The sequence below is a fragment of the Chelonia mydas genome, chromosome 20 (assembly GCF_015237465.2).
Source record: "Chelonia mydas isolate rCheMyd1 chromosome 20, rCheMyd1.pri.v2, whole genome shotgun sequence".
Taxonomy (NCBI): Eukaryota; Metazoa; Chordata; order Testudines; family Cheloniidae; genus Chelonia; species Chelonia mydas.
In genome coordinates, this window is record NC_051260.2 from 4630499 (window position 1) to 4650717 (window position 20219).

Consider the following 20219-nt stretch of genomic DNA (forward strand, 5'->3'; position numbering starts at 1 on the left):
GGACAAACACTTGTCAGAGATGGTCTAGGTTTATTTGGTCCTGCCTCGACATAGAGGGCTGGACCTGATGACTTCTCAGTGTTCCTTCCAGCCCTACATTTCTATGATATAGACTTATCATTGTTATTGTTGAAGTTTTTTCACTCTGACTTTTACAGTAAATGTCTACACTGAGGTTTAGGTTGGTATAGGGACCAAGCCCCAGTCAGACAAATGACAACGTTGCCACCAGATTTTCAAAAGCACTTAACGCTGGCCTGACGCTGCTGCTGTTGAAATCAACGGCAGTTTTACCATTATTTGCCTTCCACTGGGAGCAGAGCTAAGCCAACGCAGAGAGCGCTTTTGAAAAACGCATCTCCAAGGTCAGAGCCTGAGTGGATGGAAATTGCCACAGCGCTGTTGAAATCAATGGAGCTCTGGCAATTTACATCAGCAGGCCATCTGCTCCCTAGTGTCCAACTCCAGGTAGAGTTTTGCTGGAATAAGACCTGAATAAGGAACACAGGATTTGGCCTGAAGAGTTAGCATGGAAATTAGGAAGAATTTGAACCATTTCAGTGTTTTAATTGCCCATAAATATTTACTGCAGCAGAGACAAAAAAAGCCCCTTGACCTTCACTGCTTAAGGGCACTGGTTCACCGCTAAGGACACAGGTTGTTATTTTCCATTTATCTAAAAGCATTTAAGTATTCACAGAAAATGTTTGTTTTCTTTTGCAGTGGATCAATGTGCTCTGGTGCAACATGGGCCCGACAAGAACCTAATTCTCCACTTCTCTCTCTGGCCCGACCACGCCTTCTTGGAATGCCTTCCCCAAACTAATCTTTGAAGCCCCTGTCTTCCTTCAGATCCCTTTCCAAGGCCCATTTTCAACATAACAGTCAGCTGTCAATTTATAGTGGCGAGGCAAGTTGATCACAGGGTTAACCGAGAACATTAATAATTCTTGTTTAGTGGGTTTATACCTTTAAACTTCCTGAGTCGAAACCTGCTAGGCCTTGCAACTGTGTGACTACTTTCCTTCCTCTTTCATCCTCTCTGAATGCTTATTGCACCAGCTTGTTGCATTTTATCTTAAATTTTAACACAAACTCTTGGGGGCAGGAATTGTTTTACCCCGTGTATTTTACAGGGTGCTTAATACAATCCTGATTGTTCTGATCTACAGCTAAAAGCAAGCGTCAAATCCTCAGCTGGTGTAAAGTGGCCTGGCTTCACCAAAGCTAAGAAACTACGTTAAGTGGGGCTGATTTACAGCATCTGAAGATTCAGCCCCAATATTTCAACTTGAATGCAATGCAGTGGTTTCCTTTTCATGAAGACCTATTTTTAACACTAGATGGTGGTAGCTTCACAAATCTCGGATCCAGGGAGATGCAGTTACTACAGCTTCCATTACTGCAAGAAAGCAGTGGCTTCTAGAAATCCAGAAGTACTGCTGGGATTGCTCTCCAGCTAAAAGACATCTGAAGTACGGTAGGAGATCAATGGTGGCGAACAGCTGCTTGTGGCTGGGGACAAAACTTTGAAAGGGCACCATCAGAGGAATGGAACTTTTTTGCAATTGCCATTGCAGGTGTTGTCAGAGGCTAGTTTTAATATTTGCAACACAAGGAGGAGCTGTGGCATGCAAGCGGCTACGTTGGGACATCACACACAAAAAACACAGTGCTAGGAAACGCTAACCTATTGGGACAGCCATCTGTTTTAGATTGCTTGAGGAAATTCTGATTTCTGCAGCAAAGGGGCTGAGGAATTTGAACCTTGCACCCACACCCCAGGAATGGTCTGATGAGATGGTGGGAAAGAGCAGAAAGAGGCTGCATCAGCAGGCGTGAGAAACCAACTAGCCACACGCAAGGTTCTTAAAGTCATCAGGAATAAGTCCAAGGAGAGGTTTTAAAAAAAGGCAGACAGTTTTGGCCTGGATCCTGCATTGAACAGGGGCCAATGGACAAGGATGACCTGACCACGAGGAATGTCTTTCTGTATGAAAGAGTAAATCATATTATTACACATATCAGCGTGGCACCTAAAGGCCTCGGCCAAGAGATGGGCTACCCTGTGCTAGGTAGCGTACAAATGTAACCCACCGATGAGAGCATGTTACAGGTTTCTCCCCTCTGTGCCAATCCACAGAAGATTGGAGGGGTTCAAACCCCTAGTTTTAGCTCGGAGGTTCAGCCCCCATGTGTTGACCAAGAGGGTGGCCATCCCACAAGCGTCAAGTAAAAAGGCAGCCCCTCTCTTAAAGACCTCACCCAATAAACAGAGGAGACAGAAACAGTGTGGGAGGGGAAACAGAGACAGATGAAATAACTTGTCAGAGATCACACAGCAGTTAGTGGAAGAGCCATATGTATGGGGCTCAGAAGAGTTGTGCTAACCCCTGGGCAACACTACCTTGAATACCAGTCCCCTCTCATGTCGTCCTTCAGGGATACAACGCATCCTGCAGAACCTAATTTTGAAGCCTTGCTCTGCAGTCTGCACAGGCTGCAGCTTTAATTCACGGCTACTCTATTTCCTGTTCTGTCGCTGTTCTGCGGTTTCACTATTAACATCAAAATTGAAGGGAAATTCCCTGCCCCCAAAGTGCTCCCCATAAATTTTTTCGGTTGAAACTCACAGACCCAAATGCCACGCAACAGCAGAGAGGCAAACGTAAGGAGGAGACCCGGCACGAGTAAGTTGTCGCGGGAAATTTAGCCCTTTGTGTTCATCAGGTGTATAGTGTGACTGCATCTCCATAGAGTAACTCGCTTGATTTGACTGTTTAAGGGAAGGGCATTGTACAAGCCCCGGAGAGAACCAGGCAGCCATTGCTGATGACTGCAGCCTGCAGCTATGTGGCCTACATCTTTTAACTAGCCACAAGAGCAAAGTGTGTGTGGGGGGGGGTCACCACAACCCCACTTATTGTTATGAGCTTCACATCGAAAGCAACAGAGCTTCATCTGGCTAACATACTGGAGGATAGGCGAAAGATTCAGGGTCGTATGCTTCTCTGAGTTGTACCAATGCCATTCTACTGAAGCCTCAGAAGTCATACGAGCATGCTCCTTTGGGTTCAGAACCAGAGTAAAAGGTTGAAGCAGAAGTCGTCAGCCAAACAATCAAGGTGCAGGAAGGTTTGCCATTTTGGGATCACTACTTTGATCTTAAACTGTGAATAACTGGCAGGTTGCATATCAGATTAAAATTCCTAACTCTACAGTGATCTCATCTTCACTACAGTAATTGTTGGAAATTAAATAGCAATAAACTATTAAAGCATTTATTGAATGCAATCAATGTAATGAAGGCAAACTCAGTAATTAAACCCCCAAGTCATGCACTTTTTAATAATTCACTGGTATATTAATTTATAACTCTTGTATGAAATGTGTATTAAGGCTCTGTAACACATTCCTGGTGTTTGCTTCCCACAAGATTTCTACAGTGACTGCTTTGTAGCACAGTACATCTGAGATTGGCTTATGCTTCTATGGTCCAATGCAATGTTCACTGAAGTATTTTGTTATGTGTTTATAATTATACAATGCCCAGCATAATGCAACCCTGGGCCATAACTGGGCTTGCTAGGTGCACATAAATAACAATAAATCAATTGAAAGACTCCTTTTGATTCCCCGGGACATTAGATCAGGCGCTGGCTAGTGCATCTTAGGCTTGTAAAATTAATGAAGAGCCCAAAATAGCTTTGGTATATTCTGTAAAAGTGAAAGGAATCCCTGGGAACCAGACAGCAGAAAATAGGATCTAAATATTTTTCTAGCTGTGTTCATGGTGTGACAGATATGTAAACATCCCGCACTGTAATTTCCTTTACAGTTTTGTCAAACGTTCTCTTTGTGCCGTGCGTATTGCTCCTTGTTTGCTAATGATTGCAGCAATAGCCCATAAAGAATCATCCCTATCTTCCTAACAGGCAGGGGATGTTTCATCAGACGGATTAACCGAGCCCCTAATTATGGAGCTAGAGTTTAAACTTTCAGAACTGAGCTGCAGAAAAAAACTGGAAATTATGACAAGAAGCAAAGCTGATTTGCGTAGTTATGCTAATGGAGATGCATGAGCCCTTCAAACGACAATTGAAATTGAAGGGAAATTCCTCTGAGCATTGGTTTTATTTCCTTTTCTTCTCCCCCGCCCCGCAGTAATTGGTGCAAACAGCAAAGTCAAATCCACAATATGGCAGGTAAGGCAAGGAAGAATGTGCTAAATATAAGACAAAGATATTTTTCTTTGTGGCAAAACTGTTTTGATATGGAGTAACCCGTGGGCCATGAACTAGATTTCCACTTGCATGGTATTATAGGAGGAGATTTTCAAAAGGCACAAAGGGCAGTTTGTGTCCCAATTCCGGCTGAAGAAAAGAATAAATCATTTCCTAGTTCCCACATATGCCTTTGGCAACCTTCCCGTTTCATGTCTGTCTCCCTGGAGTCAGTTTGCTGCTATGCTACTGCATGGCATTAGTGGTCACAGGTGGGATGAAATTCATGACTCCCCACGGGTTGATGGTAATGGTTCATGGGTGATGCAAAAGCAAACCTTCCCCCCACAGAGGAAGCAGCCCTAAACATATCTGAATGACGGCTTTATTCTGCGCCCTCTTCAAATCAATGAGGAAACTCAAGTCTGGCAGGTTTGTCTTTAGTAAGGGTAATTACAAACTTCCCACTTTTAATTACTGAGAAGCAGCATGGCCTAGTGGCTAGACTGCCGGGCTAAGAGTCAGAAGACCTCAAGTCTAGTCCCACTGCTGCCACTCCCTGACCTTGTGACTTTGAGCAAATCACTTCCCCTTTCTTCCCCCACCCACTCTTTGTCTTTTCCTGGTAGATTGCAAATGCACTGGGGGAAGAAACTGCTTCTTATTATGTGTTTATACAGTGTCCAATATAATGGGGTCCTGATCTCTGTTGGCACTGTTGCAATTCAAATAAATAATAATCATATCAGTTGCAACAGCTCCTCCTAAAAAAAACTGCATCATAGGGCCTGCCTGGCTCCTTGCTAGTGTTTCTTCTTTAGTAACATACAGGGCTAATCATTTTATACTAGTTTTTGGTTTCCGTTAGCAAGGCACTGGAGAAATGGAAGAAGCGTTTTTCCAGCTTTACCAAGAATTCACACACCTGCAAGATTTATGTGCAAAGCAGGCTGAGCTGCTGCAGAAGTTGACTGTGAAGAAGGAACCAATGACTGGTAAGGGACACTGCTAACTCCCTGCTTCGGTTTGTGCTGGTTACAATTTCTGGCCCCCTAAAGAAGGTGTGAAGCTCAGGCAAACGTGAATTCACATACCTTAGAATTGGAGTCTGCATGTAGCTGGTCCGAGGGGGCACACTTTGTTGTGGCAGTTGCTTATGCTGTGTTGGATGGGAACTACCCTATACATCGTAATAAGGATGTTGAATACCAAGCAGACAGTCAAGGTAAGAATCATGCTTGGACTCCTCGGAGGACTCATGGCAGATGCAGCGTCTTTTAGAGTATGTGTACTCTGGAGCTGGCGGTGGTCTCAAGTGGAAGTGGGGGAGGTCTAGGTTGGATATTAGGAAACACTATTTCACTAGGAGGGGGGTGAAGCACTGGAATGGGTTCCCTAGGGAGGTGGTGGAATCTCCTTCCTTAGAGGTTTTTAAGGCCCGGCTTGACAAAGCCCTGGCTGGGATGATTTAGTGGGGGTTGGTCCTGCTTTGAGCAGGGGATTGGACTAGATGACCTCCTGAGGTCTCTTCCAACCCTAATAGTCTATGGACCGTACGTCCACATAGGATGACCATACATCTCGTTTTGGCTGGGACGGTCCCTTTTTTAAGCCCTGTCCCAGCCGTCCTGACTTTTTTTGGCAAAACTGGGCATTTGTCCCGTTTGACTGCCACTGGAGTCACCGCAGCTGCGCTGCGACTTGTGGCATGCTTGCTCAGTCGGGGCGAGCGTGGGTCTGTCTACCCGAGGTCTGGAAATGACACCTCTAGCGTAGACGTGCCCTGCGAGAGTCATTTATGAAGCAAAAAATTCACCAAGGGAAACTAGCAATAGAACTGAGCAAATTTCCTCTTTTTGCAATTTCCCCCCCCGCCTTCCCCCAAGTGAATTTTCAAACAGTTTTGTAACCAAAATGCCATCCATTGTGATTGGTATTAGAGAGGGGCTCAGTCAAAGCCAGAGCACCAGAGAGCTTATGATTATACATTTTTAAAAGATGCAAAGTTACCAGGAGAGCAGATTGAAGACCAGAAATACTTTCTGGATTGCCCCGCTAGCCAGGTTGAAAGCTCTTTGGGGGCAGGATCTGTCTTTTTGTTCCTTGTTTGTCCGGCGCTGGGTTCCTAGTCCGTGACTACGGCCCCCAGGTGCTACCCTAATACACCAAATAAATAAGCATCGCCACAGAATGCAATGCACATGTCTTTGACCATGCTTTCTCTAACATAAGCATATAGCAATATGTGTCTCTATGTATTAGATAAAAAAAATATCCAAAACAAGTCACTGCACCGCACACACGTCTCCCTCTGGGGAGAAGACGAGAGAACACACCCGTGAGAGAAGTTAGTCAGATTGCTTAATGCAGTACTGGAAGGTGCTCAGCTACTCAGAGCAATGAGGCTTAGCGCACAGCCCCTTCCCCATTTTACTGGTGGGCAAGCTGAGATGCAGAGAGGCTAGTGATTTTGTCCTCCTTTGTAAACTGCTTTGAGATCTGCTGATGAAAGGGCTAGGTTGTTATTTTTGTTACTACAGTGATGAGTGTGGTATAAGAATCTAGACAGCGTAGACTAGAACGCACCTATCTAAACTTTCTTTTCTTCCCTCTCTGACACTTCCTGGTTTGCTAGAGAAATCCCAGAATGCATCAACCTGTGACATCACTGACATCATTCGTTCCACAAGATGCAAAAAAGAAAAAAAACCCACATTCGCTTAGTAGAGTTTTGTCATTTTTGCTGAATTCAAAGCAAGAAGGGATTTACTAAGATTCAAGGCTATCTTCGCCTGTGATCTTAGCTACCAGGCAGGCTCATTTGCATTTGTGTGCTGGTATAGAGCACTTACCATCGTCCCATAATTAAGCAAGGTGAGGAATGGTAGATGGAATTGCCTTTACCTTCCTGCTCAGGAGAAGCCCATTGAGACGAGGGGGTAGCCATATCTGCTGTATAGCCAATGCCCAGTCACCAGTGTTTGTCGTCCAGGGCTGTGATTCACAAAAGGAGAATGATACCATTGGGGGGAGATGCAAACAAAAGCCATAACCTCCTTTCAGTCCCATGAGTAAGTGGCCCCACTGTTTTCTTTTAAAGACATGCCAATTTCGATGCCAATCCAGTGCACAGACGACGGGGGGTTAGCACAATCAGAGAGACTCTTCTTCAAACAGCAGTTACCAAAGGTTCCCAGCTCTATCCTTTCCAACCCAACAGTTCCTACATGGCCCAACGCTGCAGTTCTTCGGGACCAGCCACAAGATGCAGACACGGTTTCTCATTTTGCTATTAAGTACCCCCTGAGTGCAGCAAACAACGGCTTGTCAAGCGGCGCCAAGGGGAAGGCAGATTTCGCAATAGCACTTTCCAGCCAGAACCACCACAAACCGCACGTGGGCAAGAAGGCGGCTTGTGACACGCTGTTGAAAAATTATACGAAGTTTCCTGCCTTGAAAGCGGACAAGGAAAAATCCACAGCCCCTCCCATACCTCCAGAGCTTGCTACCCTAAATCCAGAGGATGTAGGCTCCTTTCCTAGTTTCTTGGATCTTTATGAAGCACCACAGGATTTACAGATGGAAAGTACTTCCCTTCCAGCTGCAGAAATTAAAGTTCCTATAGAAATACGAGGACCCACGCAGGTACAGTATATGGTTACATAACAGTATCTACTATTTGTATTATTATAGCCCTGGACCAAACCCCATTGTGCAAGGTGCAGTACAAATAGAGAACAAAAAGACTGCTTAGGTACTTTTATTGCTCCCTTCACTGTAGTATCTGAGCACCTAACAGTTTCCAGCATAGCTATCCCCACCACAGCCTGGTGAAAGAGGGAGTTATTACCAGTCCCACCTTACAGATGGGGACAGAAAAGCTCAGTGGCATGCCCCAAAGTCTGTGGAGAGCAAAGACATAAACCCAGGTCTGTCAAGTCCCAGGCTAGCCCCCTAATCACGGGGCTGTCCTCTTTCTCCAGTAGATTGTAGGATTTGCCATACAGCAGTGGTTCCCCAAACTTTTTGCCAGCACGACCCAATTTTAATGATTTTTTTCCTTCCGGGACTATAGGCACCGAGTTTTAGTTTTCCCCGGAGGTGCTCCACCCCTGCTCTGCCCCGAGGCCCCGCCCCCACTCTACCCGTTCCCCCAAGGCCCCACCCCTGCTCTGCCTCTTTCTGCCCCTGCTCTGCCCCCTTCCCCGAGACCCCGCCCTCGCTCCGCCTCTTCCCACTCCTGCTCCACCTCCTCCTCGAGGCCCCCACCCGCTTGCTGCTCTCCACCCTCTCCCAATCCCCTTAGTGAGCCGCCGATCAGCTGATTGGCAGTGCCGCCAAACAGCTGATCGGCGGCAATGCCCCTGAACAGCTCTGGCTGGTGGGTGCTGAGCATCCACTATAGCACACTGCTTAATTTGTGCCAGGGCTTGCCAGGGCTGAGCCCCGGCACCTCTTGGCTTGGCAGTTCATAGCCCCAGCATCTCTGAGCTTGCTGCGCCAGTTATGAATGTAAAAAAATTGCTTGAGCCCCAGCTCCTCATTGCTGGAGCCCCGGGACCTCTTTCATTACAAATTAAGTACTGGGTGCGAGGACATGCTGCGCGCAGCGAAATGGTGTCCTCCACATGCTAGGGATCCATGACACCGTCTGCGGAGGGCGCAACCCCATTTGGGGTCGTGACCCATAATTTGGGAAACGCTGCCCTGCAGGATCTGACCATCCGCTCTAGCATCATGTTTTCAAGGGGGAAGTGCTGGATTCATCACCAGAAAAAAATTAACACTCCCCCCCGCCACTGTACCTAGCCAGTTGTTTAACTCTGTACACATGGGGAGCAATTCTTTCCTGAGCCTTGGGGCAGCCAGTTGATGCCCTGAGCATGAGATCTGATAAGCTAGCTGTAACGCATCATCATACATGTTGTCTTTGCTCAGAAATTTACCAAGCCCTATTTAGGTGACAGCCCATTTGCGAGTACTCTTGGAGGGTCTAATCACCTTCATTGCCCTTCTCTGGGCCATTTCACTCTCAGCTACCGTTCGCCTCCTTCTCTGAATAGTCTAGAATATCGTCCAAACCCCAACAAATACTGAGGGACCCTGCCATGCATTTCTGCACCTCAGAGGGACCAACCTTGCACTCTGACTCCGTGTTGCTTATAACTAAGCCATATTTAATTCATTGGCAAGGCTTTGCTGCTTACCCCATATTGATATTTTCCTTCACAGCCTCGTCCAAAGGACTTCATCCAAAGCCTTTTGAAAAATAGATGATTTGGTCCATCTAGGGTAAGTGCTCGGCCACTGCTCTGTTGGGCACGCTGCAAATGCATGTAATATCCCCACTAATCTTTTTCAAAAGCCTGGACACCCTATCACCAGCCTGGGACAACACTCTGCCACGTCCAGTTACAGCCCTTACCTCAGGGCCCCGTTTATCCTTCAGCGCACACACACTCAGAAAGAAACATGGAACACCAGACCGCCACAAAATACTAGGCCAGGTCCACACCAAAAAAGCTAGATTGACGAAGCCAGGACCCTCATTTATATCCCAGAGCTGGGACTCATCAGACCCAATCCCTTGATGCTGTCAGCTGGGTCAGATGATTCCCAGCACATGCTTTCTGTGTTCTTCTCAAGAACAGGGCTGGCTGCTCCCCAGTCCCCCTGGGCCCTAAAAGGGTCAGCCCTGTTACAGACCCCTAATAAGTTAGAGGCAACATTTTCCCCTTCATAGATTCATAGATTCCAAGGCCAGAAGGGACCATTGTGATCATCTAGTCTGATTTCCTGGATAATGCAGACCAGAGAACTTCCCCATAATACTTCCTAGAGCAGATCTTGTAGAAAAATTAAAAAATGGTGTGCGAGGCAAGATCTCTCCTACGCCTCTCTCGTCCAGCCATCTCCTCTCTGTCTCTCTTTTTAAGTGTCCCCTGCTGATAAGCTAAATCATTTTGACAGGTGTTTAGCCATCCAGTCCGTAACCACTGATCGCCTTTCTTTGGCCCATGTGGGGATGCAGGCAGAGGTGCACAGATCGAGGAGTCCACCTTAGGCTACTCACATGCTGTGACAGCTCCATTGTGCAAGGCACTGTTCAAGTCTATAGTAAAAAAGTAAGACCGCACCTCATTAGCCTCCTTTAAATCCCTCCATCTGATTGCTTCCTTTTGCTCCTCCTTCTGTCCGTATGTCTCTTGTCAGATTGTAAACTCTTTGCGGGCAGGCACCGTCACCTTGTTCTGTATTTGTACAGCGGCTCGTGCAATAGGATCCTGGTCCATGAGTAGGGCTCGGAGATGCAGTGGGAGTACAAATAAATAATAATGGCAAGACACAACAGATAGATGAAATATACAGGGTGTTGTTGTTGGGGGGGAGTTTATTGTAATGCAAGCATGGTTTTGCGTAATTTCTTTTCACTTTTCCAAAAACGGGGATCTCGTTATAATTACACTATTAACAGTAACTGCTAAGGATGGTCAGCACTGAATCAAGGGTTGTTGTTTTTTTTTAAGAAGGAAAAAAAATGGACGTGTCTTGTAAAATCCAAATGTGCCTTATCAGCACTTAATAATAAAGCAGCAAAAAGGAAATTACAGAGCTTTCCAACTGACCTTTCACAAAAGCCCTTTGATCACATTGTGGCTTTGGCAGAGATTGGAGTCTCCAAGGAGGAAGCGATGGGCAACTTGAGACACTCAAGTGCCATAAATAACTAGGATGGGGGTGGGGGGGAATCGCCCAGGGGCTTCTGAAGGAATTGAAGTGCGAACAGAGGTGCTGCTGCGAAGGACATATCAGACTCTATGGCCCGAGACACAGCTGGATAGATTCTGCGCTGGGTCTCTCAGGAGGTGCAACCTTAGAGGAGGGGCAGGGGCAAAAGCCGGCTTTAAACCACATTTGCACCTTCTGCCTGCTCCAAGGGTTGGCGTGGCCGTGGGGTAAGTTAGAGCAGTCCTGGGGCTGCTCTGTCTTAACAACAGCTGTATTGCTAAGCACTACAGCCACCCCTCCTCCTGCCTTGGCCCCCAGCACACCTGATACGCTGTGGAACAATGGGGGCAGCATAGGGGCATAGAGGTTAGCTCTAGGGGGTCCTGCATAGGGGAATTCCCCGGGGACCAGTGTGATCTCTTTTTATAGCCCCTGCAGCAGAGGCCAGCCACTGGTCAAGCAGAGTTTCCTGAAAGCGGTGCCTGTTTTTAAACAAGAAGCCAAGATTGATCATGGGAACTAAAGACCCATGGAAATAAACATAGTTAAAAGCCAAACACAAATAATACCCCTATCTTGGTTAACCCAGTTATCACTCTTTCCCTTTAATAATTTTCTAGACTTCCTGGACTCCAGGATGGGCAGTAGAAGACAGTCCACTTGGTCACAGCGGGGATTGTGAACTCCAAGGGTACTCTGCATACACAGACCTGTGACTTTTGCCAAGTCATTTTCGCAGCTGGGGAAACAGCACAAGGAGACTATTACAAGCATCTCATAGCTCATATCGAATAGGATTGGTATCATCAGGTACTTGTAACCCAGCTTACAGAGGATGGCTTTCTGTTTATGAGCCTACTGTAGAGTGGTTGGAATAAGTGACGTCTTGACTCAGTGGCTGAACTGAAAGGTTGTGAAAAGAATTTTTGGTTTGGGTTGACCCAAAATAAAAACGTTTCAATGTTTCCAGCAAAGCTCAAAAAGTCAAAAAAGAATTTGTTTTGAATGGAATGAAACATTTTATTTAATTTCTGAGTTTTTATTTTTTAAATCTTTTTCAAATAGCAATTTGTGAAAATGAAGTGACACTCTAAGATGAAATGTTTCATTTTGGAAATGGAAAAAAAATAATAAAAATGAACTGTTTCAACAGTTCTGATTTTTTTGATATTTGACCAAACCCATTTGTGAAAATTGACCCCAATTTGTGAATTCATAGAATATCAGGGCTGGAAGGGACCTCAGGAGGTCATCTAGTCCAACCCCCTGCTCAAAGCAGGACCCAGCTCCAATTTTTGCCCCAGATCCCAAATAGCCCCCTCAAGGATTGAGCTCACACCCCTGGGTTTAGCAGGCCAATGCTCAAACCATTGAGCTATCCCTCCCCTCCCAAATTGTTTTGCTCCGTCCAAATCTGCAGGTTTTTCGCGTGGCGGCAGCGGAAATGAATCACACAAAAAAGTGTGTTGAGCTCGGTTGGCTTTGAGTTGGATCTTTTAGCTCAGGCAGTTGTGGCTCAGATGTTAAATTGAACGTTGAAATGTTGTTCCTGTGATCCAATTGGCTAATGCATCAGCTGATGCCTCTTGGTGGCCTTTGATTGGTGGGTTTCAGGGGTATTAAAGCAGCTTCTGTTCTGCAGGCTCTGAGGGAGGGGGTTATGTTTTTATTAGCTCACATGCTTTTATATGTACATGGTCAGATGCGGTAAGTGGACTTATCCATGGCTGGGTATCCCAAGCATTTTACTTGGGCAGAAACTATCTCAGCAGTACGGCTGGGGAAAAGATCAGTGCCTTCTCATGGCACTGAACAGTTATTCATATCACGGCTCTTCCTCTGACTCAGCTCGAAATCTTGCCATAGAGAACCAGATGAATGAACATCCATGGAAGCAGGTGCTGGGCAGGGAAGTAGAGAATTATTATTTGTTCTCATATAAGGACTAGCGGCCTCAACCAAGATCAGGGTCCAATGGTGTCAGGTGCTTGACAAACCCATAGTAGGAGACAGTCTCTGCTTTGAAAAGCGTACCGTAAATAGACAAGGTAGGAGGAAGAACAGAGGCACAAAGAGTTGGTATGATTTGCCTGAGGTCCCAGAGCTGGGTAACGGCAGAATTAAGAAAGAGCTGAGATCACCTGAGTCCCATGCTAGTTCCCAATTCCCTAGACCATGCTGTCTCTCTAACTTAGATGAAAAACCAAGTTAACACAGATAAGCCCCTGTTAAATAGTCTCTTTATCACGAATGGCAAAAGCTACTCCAGTTCTCACTCTTCCTTAAAACCTCATCGGCACCTGTTTAATCGATCCCCTAATGAGCATGAGCAAGGTTCTGCACCGTCTAGTGGTGATAAGAATAAAAGAACAGCCAGACTGAGTCAGACCAAAGGTCCATCTAACCCAGTATCCTGTCTTCCAACAGTGGCCAGTGCCAGATGCCCCAGAAGGAATGAACAGAACAGGGAATCATCAAGTGATCCATCCCCTGTCGCCCATTCCCACAGGCTAGGGACACCATCCCTGCCCATCTTGGCTAATAGCCATTGATGGACCCATCCTCCATGAACTTATCTAGTTCTTTTTTGGACCCTGTTACAGTCTTGATCTTCACAAGCTTTTCCCGGGGCCTTCTGTGTATTTAGAGAGGTGTTAAGCAGAAAATGGTGATGTGAACAGAAGACACCTCCTGCTCAAAGATGTGACAGGCATGTCATTATTCTGTTTTTCTATTTAGTCCCTTAGCTGCTTTCCAATGGGAGGCGGTGGGAACAAGTGGGTGAAGCACTAGACTAAGACTCTGAAGGCCTGGACTTTATTCTCGGCTCTGACTTCCTGTGTAACTTTGAGCAAACGCTCCCGAGCCACAGCTTGTAATGGATCAGTTCCATTTGCAAGCTTTTGATCTTCACTTTGCTCCTACCTTTACTAAGAGTGGCAATTAATCTACTATAAGGGTGTAATTCATGATGCCCTAAAAATATAATACTCCCTAGCTCTAATAATAATATTACCTAGCTCGTATCATCAGTCAGTCTGAAAGCAATTTACAGAGGAGAGCAGTATCATTATCTCCATTTTACAGATTGGAAAACTGAGGCACAGGGGGGTAAATGACATTACCACGGTCACCAAAGCAGGCTATTAGTGGAACCAGGAATCAAACTCAGGTCCGCAGAGTCCCAGTCCAGTGCATTATGTGCTAGGCCATATTGCCAGCTGGAAAACAGGTGCCTTCAGATATCGGAATTTAGCCACTCTACTCCAATTAATTTTAATGCGGCTAACACCCCTCCTAGCTTTAGAAATCTCAAGTTCAGCCTCCAGACTTCTCCTTTCATCAATGGTTCCATGTTATCATCCACTCAAGGGGTTCACCCAGCAATACAACAATGCGCACAAATCCGGCCAGGGAGAGATTGTCCTTCTTTTGTGCTCCTGTTTAGTACATGGACTGTATTGCAGCTCCGTATGTGGGGAAGGTACTTTGTAATATAAGTGACACTAGAGGCCCCCCGTCAGTTGCACCGGGAAATGGAGTCTCAGAAAAACAGGAGGCAAATGCAGTCGCTGGGAATGTCTCAGTATCGTAAGCCCCTGCTCAAATGGGTGGGAGTTTTGTAGCAACCAGCACTGCCCCTACTGAAGTCCATGGGTGGGTTTAATGGGCGCTGAGTTAGATCCAGCCTGACTTCAGTGGGAGCAGAGTTAAGCCAACCCTGAGCTCTGCTGAAAATCCCACTGTGGTGTATTGAGGACTGTGTTGGAATTGCAAGCTATCCCTTTAAGAGTATGCTGTTCCCTGGTAAATGGTGTTGTCTGTTATTTTGATGCCATATTAAGAACTGGGGAGGAATTCCAAGGAACGCTGACGAAACTTAGACGGGGTTCTAAAGAGATTGCAGAAATATGGTTGTAAGGGTAACACAGAGAAACGTGCTTCATTCCCAAGTCAGGTTACGTATGTGGGGCGGAAGAGGTACACCCGTTAAAAGTAAGCCATAGCAGCACAGCTCACCCCACCTTGTTCTAGGCTGGTTCTTTCGATGCTGACTGTCTCTGATCATCTCTCTACTTCCCTGTAGAGCCCTTAGCCTGAAAGCAAGACCAGGAAAAGCCTCCTCACCCACTCGTAAAGTGACAGCTTGCTATTCCAGTACAGTCCTCAATACCCCACACCTACCCTATCGTTCCAGGACACAATATGTATGCAGAATAGCAGGTTAAAGTTATTTGGCATCATTTACATATCGGCCTGGATCCTTGGCCTACTGAAATCAGTGGTAAAATTTGCAATAGTTCCAGGCCTGGGTTCATTCTCCAGCAAAATTTTGTGGTTTTGTGCTGGCAAAGAGAAAATAATATCTGCTTCTCCTCCCAGAAATGTAGCCTCTCCAATAAAGCAATGTCTGAGCTTGTTAATTCTCCTAAGCCATGTTCTGTCATGTGTTGGTGGCAACCAGCCTCTTAATCACTCTCGTAACTTTCAAAAAAAAAAAAATAGAAAAAGAAAAAGAAAGGAAGAACTTATACTGAGCTGGACTTCTAAGTCACCAATATAAGGGGCGCTAATTAAATCGAACATTCGTAGGACATAAAGCGTCTAACCTTTCCTCCTGATCCGAGGTGCCATTAAGGCTCTGACATCTGGCACCAAATGTGAATGCAGCGGAGATTCTGGATGAAGGTGGGTGTATACGGTGATAGGTGACAGTAGTGTCACTGTGACTTATACAAATGCCAAGTTATATTTATAATGTATCACAATACACAGGCTTTTCTTAGGGGAGATTAATGAAAGTTTCGGGTTTTTTTGGGTGTGAGCCATTGATCACAGGAGCTTCTTCCACGCAGAGCCCAACAACTTCTTAACGTACATCACAGCATTGCACCTTGATACAGGTGCGAGGCCTCTGACTTCGGTGGAGTTACTAATGTTTCACAGCCGTGTGAGAGGAGAATCAGACTGATTATTTTTCTGTAGGCCAATGAATATTCCAGTTCCTAGGACTCTGCTAAGCCTCATGTGTACACTCGTAAGCATTCGGACAAAAGTCTTATCATTTTCCCCCTTCCTGTTCGCTTCATAACCGCAACCAGAAGAAATGGCTTCAACACCCCCACCCTGAAGTGTGCACGCGTGCACGCGCACACACACACACACACACACACACACACACACTCTGCAGCTCGGCTACTCCAGATCATAATGAGAGGACAGCTTTTAACTATGCTCCTTTGTGGTCCAGAGTATATTCACCGAGTGCTGAGTTACGAGAAGGAGTGTATCAGAAAGCCGGCACAGGGAGAGTGGCCATACATTGGGTTGGTATGAAGTTCTAGCTGGCATCGGGAAGCTGAGAGTTTGCCAGAAAGAAAAGGCGAGATCTTTTCTGCTTTGGAAGCCAGAGTAGCAAATTTTATTAAAAATAATAATGAAGTACAGATGGATTTTCTCAGGAACTAACCATGTCTTCGGTGTATTGCTGATCGACAATCTCTTTTACATAAAGTAATAGTATATGATACTCTAATAGTGAGGCATGCTTGGAGCATTTGTGTTGTGTATGAGTGTGTGTGTGTGTCTGTGTGGGACTGCATTGCACTGGTGAGGGGTGGCACCACATGGGTAATTGCACTGAGTGCATCTTTGGACCCTGTGCTAACAGGACATTTCTCTCCTTTCTGGGTCTCTGATTCAGCAAGCTACTTAAGCATGTGCCTAACTTTAAGCATGTGAGTAGCCTCATTGACTTCAACAGCACTACTCACAGGTTTATAGTGAGTCATTTGCTCACCTGCCTAACTGAGTCACAGCCGAACCCCCCTTCCAAGTGCCATAAAAACTAGCTTTACTTTTTGATCATGCTTTGTTGCATTTTTTAAATGTCATGTTGTAAGGAGCCGTTAGTCACCCCGACTAGGCAGATGGTCCACACTGACATAAAAACTTTTTTTTTAATCTAGTGCTTTTCATTGGCATGACAATTCCTTTGCTCGGTAAATAACCTTCAATTCAGCATGTTTGTCTGAACTGCAGAGGGAGTAGGTGGCATCTCAGTCTAGTGGGCTGTGTTGAGCTCACTGAAATGGATGCGGTGTCACTTCTGAATAAGCATGTGTTGGCTGATGTTCGCAAGTTCAGATGCTGCATAGGATGTGCAATAGCCCCCGTAAGGTTTTATTTTTACTACTGAATTTATTATGGATACTGTTGCCCTCAGAAACGAGCATGTCCGCTCCCTGGCAATCATCTACCCAGCTGGGAATGTTCTTGTGGATACATTTCTCAGGTCTTTGTCTTAGTGGGAAGGTGAGATTCTCGGCTTTCCCGGAGCGTATAATTTATGTTAAAGCTGGCCAGAAAATGCCATTTCCCCCCCCACACACAGAAAATATCAACCAGAAAAAGTTGTCATTGAAATTTGCAGTGGAAAATTTCAACTTTTCTTCAGCAAAGTGAAACTTAATTTGTTTTTCATTTTTTTGCCAATTTTCTGATGAGAAACGAAAAAAATTCAGCTGAAAAAGGCTCAAAAGAGTTGGGCTTTTTGGGGGGCTGAAAATGTTTGTTTTCTCAGGTTGCCAACAAAAAGTCAAAAATGTTCAAGGAGCACAGACACTTTATGCAACATTTTTCATTCGCTCAAAACAGCCATTTTTCTGTCGGTAAAAAAAGGTCAAAGGAAAATTTTTGACCAACCCGGTTTATATCCTTGTTGGTTCACAAGATGTGCCTTGAAATGGCCACTGGTCACTTGGATCAGACAATAATGTAACTATTTACTAGACAGGTTAGGATGCTTTCAGCACCTTAAACATCCTGGGCCAGTCCACTCCTGCAGTCACGTCTCAAACATCTGGTGTTTTTTGGTGACATGAACAAGGATCTCTTGCTGAATATGGCCCTGATTCAGTTAAGCCCTCAAGTGATTGGGTAATCCCATCGCTGTTCAGCAAAGCGCATGTGTTTAAGGTCTTGGCTGAATCAGGCCCTATGGACCAAGGCCATCAAACGTATTTAATTGTGTCCCCCTCAATCCAATGATGGTTGCCAAGCCTGTGAGGGTGGCAGAATGCAGACAGAAGGAGAATAAGTAGCTCCTCAGAGCTCCATCTGGGATTAGATTCCCTCAGGGTTGGGGGGAATTGTTTTTGTTTATTATAATCCGCATCTGTTAAGATTCCATCTGAGTTAAGTTTCTTCCCTAAGGGGTGGATCCGAGACTCCCATTCAAGTCCATGGAGAACCACCCATTGATTTCACTAGTGCAGGATCAAACCTTTAGTGACAGTAACATTTTTTCCTGCTTTCATACAAATCAGTAGGCAGAATTATATCCTATATGTACATGCTCTAGGAATTCTTTCTGGGAAGATCTATGGCCTGTGTTATAGAGGAGGAGGTCAGACTAGAGATGATCACAATGGCCAAGTCTGGTCTTAGAATCTATGAATCCTTCAGGTTGCTACAGTTGCTATCCATCTGAAAAGGCATGATGCCTGATTACGGCACTGTCTCAGACCTATTCCTGATATCAGCTGGGAGTTTGTTAATTTAGGGATAACACATGAGAGGCCCTAAACGACACAAACATAATAGTACACCTTGTGTGCATTCAGAGGCCAAAGACTAAATACTAATGTAACTGCCTAATACCTGGTGTATATTACTCATATTTAAACACTGGTTTATGATTTTATTTTTGTTTCTGAGGGGGGAAAATTGATAAATATATTCCATGAGTCTTTGCCACAAATTAACTGAACCAGGGCAATTGGGACTCATTATAAAGTTATGGTGACCAAATATGGGCCAAAGTCTGTTCTCTGTTAGTGACACTGGTATCAATCTGTGGTAAATCCATTACAGTCAATGAGTGTTATGCCCATAACTGAGAGTGGAAATTTCCCCTCTTGGTTTTGCGTAGACAAAAGCTCATTGGGCAGTAACAATCAGATATGGACTGCCTCTGCATTCTCATTGGCTAAAAACTTAGAAATCAGCATTAATGACTTGTTCACAAACAATGCTCCATACTCGACTTCATGTCATTTCTCCCTTTGGCTGGCTGGCTGGTTGTAACGTGATCACTTTTGAACATTGCATCAGATCAACTGCAAAATTTCAAGGGCAGAACCCTATTGATTTTGATGAAAATCAGAGGACCAGAAAAGCCTGATTTCTACTTAAATCAGGCCCACAGAGGGCCCATATGGCGCTGAAGGTGGAGGAAGCTCTATCTGCTGCTCTCTACACACAGGTAGCAGCTTACTAGAAAGTTGCATACTTAATGGCTCATTAGGCCAAGCTCTGTTATCCAGCTTTTGAAATGCAAACGGCCCGTGAGAGGGACTGGCCAGAGTGTGGGAGGGAGCATCCTGGAGGGAGTAGAGACAAGGGGCCCAGTTTGAGGGCAGGGAGGCAAGTCCTGGCTAAGGGGTGGCTGCTTGGAATGGGGGGACTTGGGGTTCAGCTGGGGGCTCTGGTCAGAGAGGGAGTAAGGGTCTAGTTGCGGGTGGGGCTAGCTGCAGAGGGGCCCAGCTGAGGGTCCAGCTTGCCCTATGTAAGCAACAAAGTGTGTGACCTTCCGGCAGATACTCACACATACACACACAGGTATTTTAGGCTGGCATTTTCAAAGGAGTACTAAGGGAAGTAGGCTCCTAGATCCCATTGAAATGGGTCTTAATGATGGGTTCATGAAATATTTTCTTACAGTATGTACAGAACCAATATTTCTTGGAGAAACCACAAAACCTCCCCTCGCAGTGATAAAACACCTTTGATTGGTTCCAGGAATTCTTTCAAAGACAAAAAAGGGCAATAAATATCAGTTTACCACCACCTATAATGTAATACCATCTGGTCATCCACGAGTTATAGGAAATCAGTAATGACTCTGTTAATTACTAATTTACCAAGTTACACTTCCATTTTCAGCTTCCAGTAAGACATGGGGAAGATTAATGTTTCCTTATACCTTGAGTAAATGAATATGAAACTGGCACATAAAGAGAAAATGCCCATTTTAATCTATTTAATAACTAAAAAAATCCACTGTAATTAGAAGAATTACAGCTAAAGCTATATAAGATGGGAGCATTGCTCTTGGCATATGTTTTTAAAAGCTACTTTTGAAAGCTCCAAAGTTCTATCCTGAATAAGAAGGGAAATTCTATGGTCTGTGATTTACAGAAAGTGAAACTAGATGACAGAATAACATCTTTCTTTGACAGGGTAACAAGCTGTGGATAAAGGAGG

At 45.2% G+C, this 20219-nt stretch overlaps 1 protein-coding gene across 13 annotated transcripts; it reads left to right on the forward strand.

The window, feature by feature from the left end:
• Positions 1-2058: 2058 nt before the first annotated feature.
• Positions 2059-12120, forward strand: LOC102943455. Of its 13 annotated transcripts, XM_043533101.1 has the most exons (6): positions 2281-2690; positions 3936-4205; positions 5092-5218; positions 7324-7868; positions 9456-9515; positions 11573-12120. In XM_043533101.1, the coding sequence occupies exons 3-5, from the start codon at positions 5107-5109 to the stop codon at positions 9498-9500; spliced, it is 702 nt and encodes a 233-aa protein (XP_043389036.1). In that variant the 5' UTR covers positions 2281-2690; positions 3936-4205; positions 5092-5106; the 3' UTR covers positions 9501-9515; positions 11573-12120. The 13 variants fall into 13 exon arrangements, with proteins under 13 accessions (XP_043389040.1, XP_043389038.1, XP_037740040.1 ...); XM_043533105.1 differs by lacking the exon at positions 3936-4205 and having other exon boundaries at positions 2059-2690; positions 7444-7868; XM_043533102.1 differs by lacking the exon at positions 9456-9515 and having other exon boundaries at positions 2279-2690; positions 7444-7868.
• Positions 12121-20219: the final 8099 nt, after the last annotated feature.

Coding starts and splice junctions, on each gene's coding strand:
- LOC102943455 (XM_027832043.3), top strand. CDS start 5,107: ATGGAAGAAGCGTTTTTCCAGCTTTACCAAGAATTCACACACCTGCAA. Junction 5,219..7,323: donor GAAGAAGGAACCAATGACTG/GTAAGGGACACT, acceptor TTTCTTTTAAAG/ACATGCCAATTTCGATGCCA. Junction 7,869..11,572: donor AAATACGAGGACCCACGCAG/GTACAGTATATG, acceptor ATAATTTTCTAG/ACTTCCTGGACTCCAGGATG.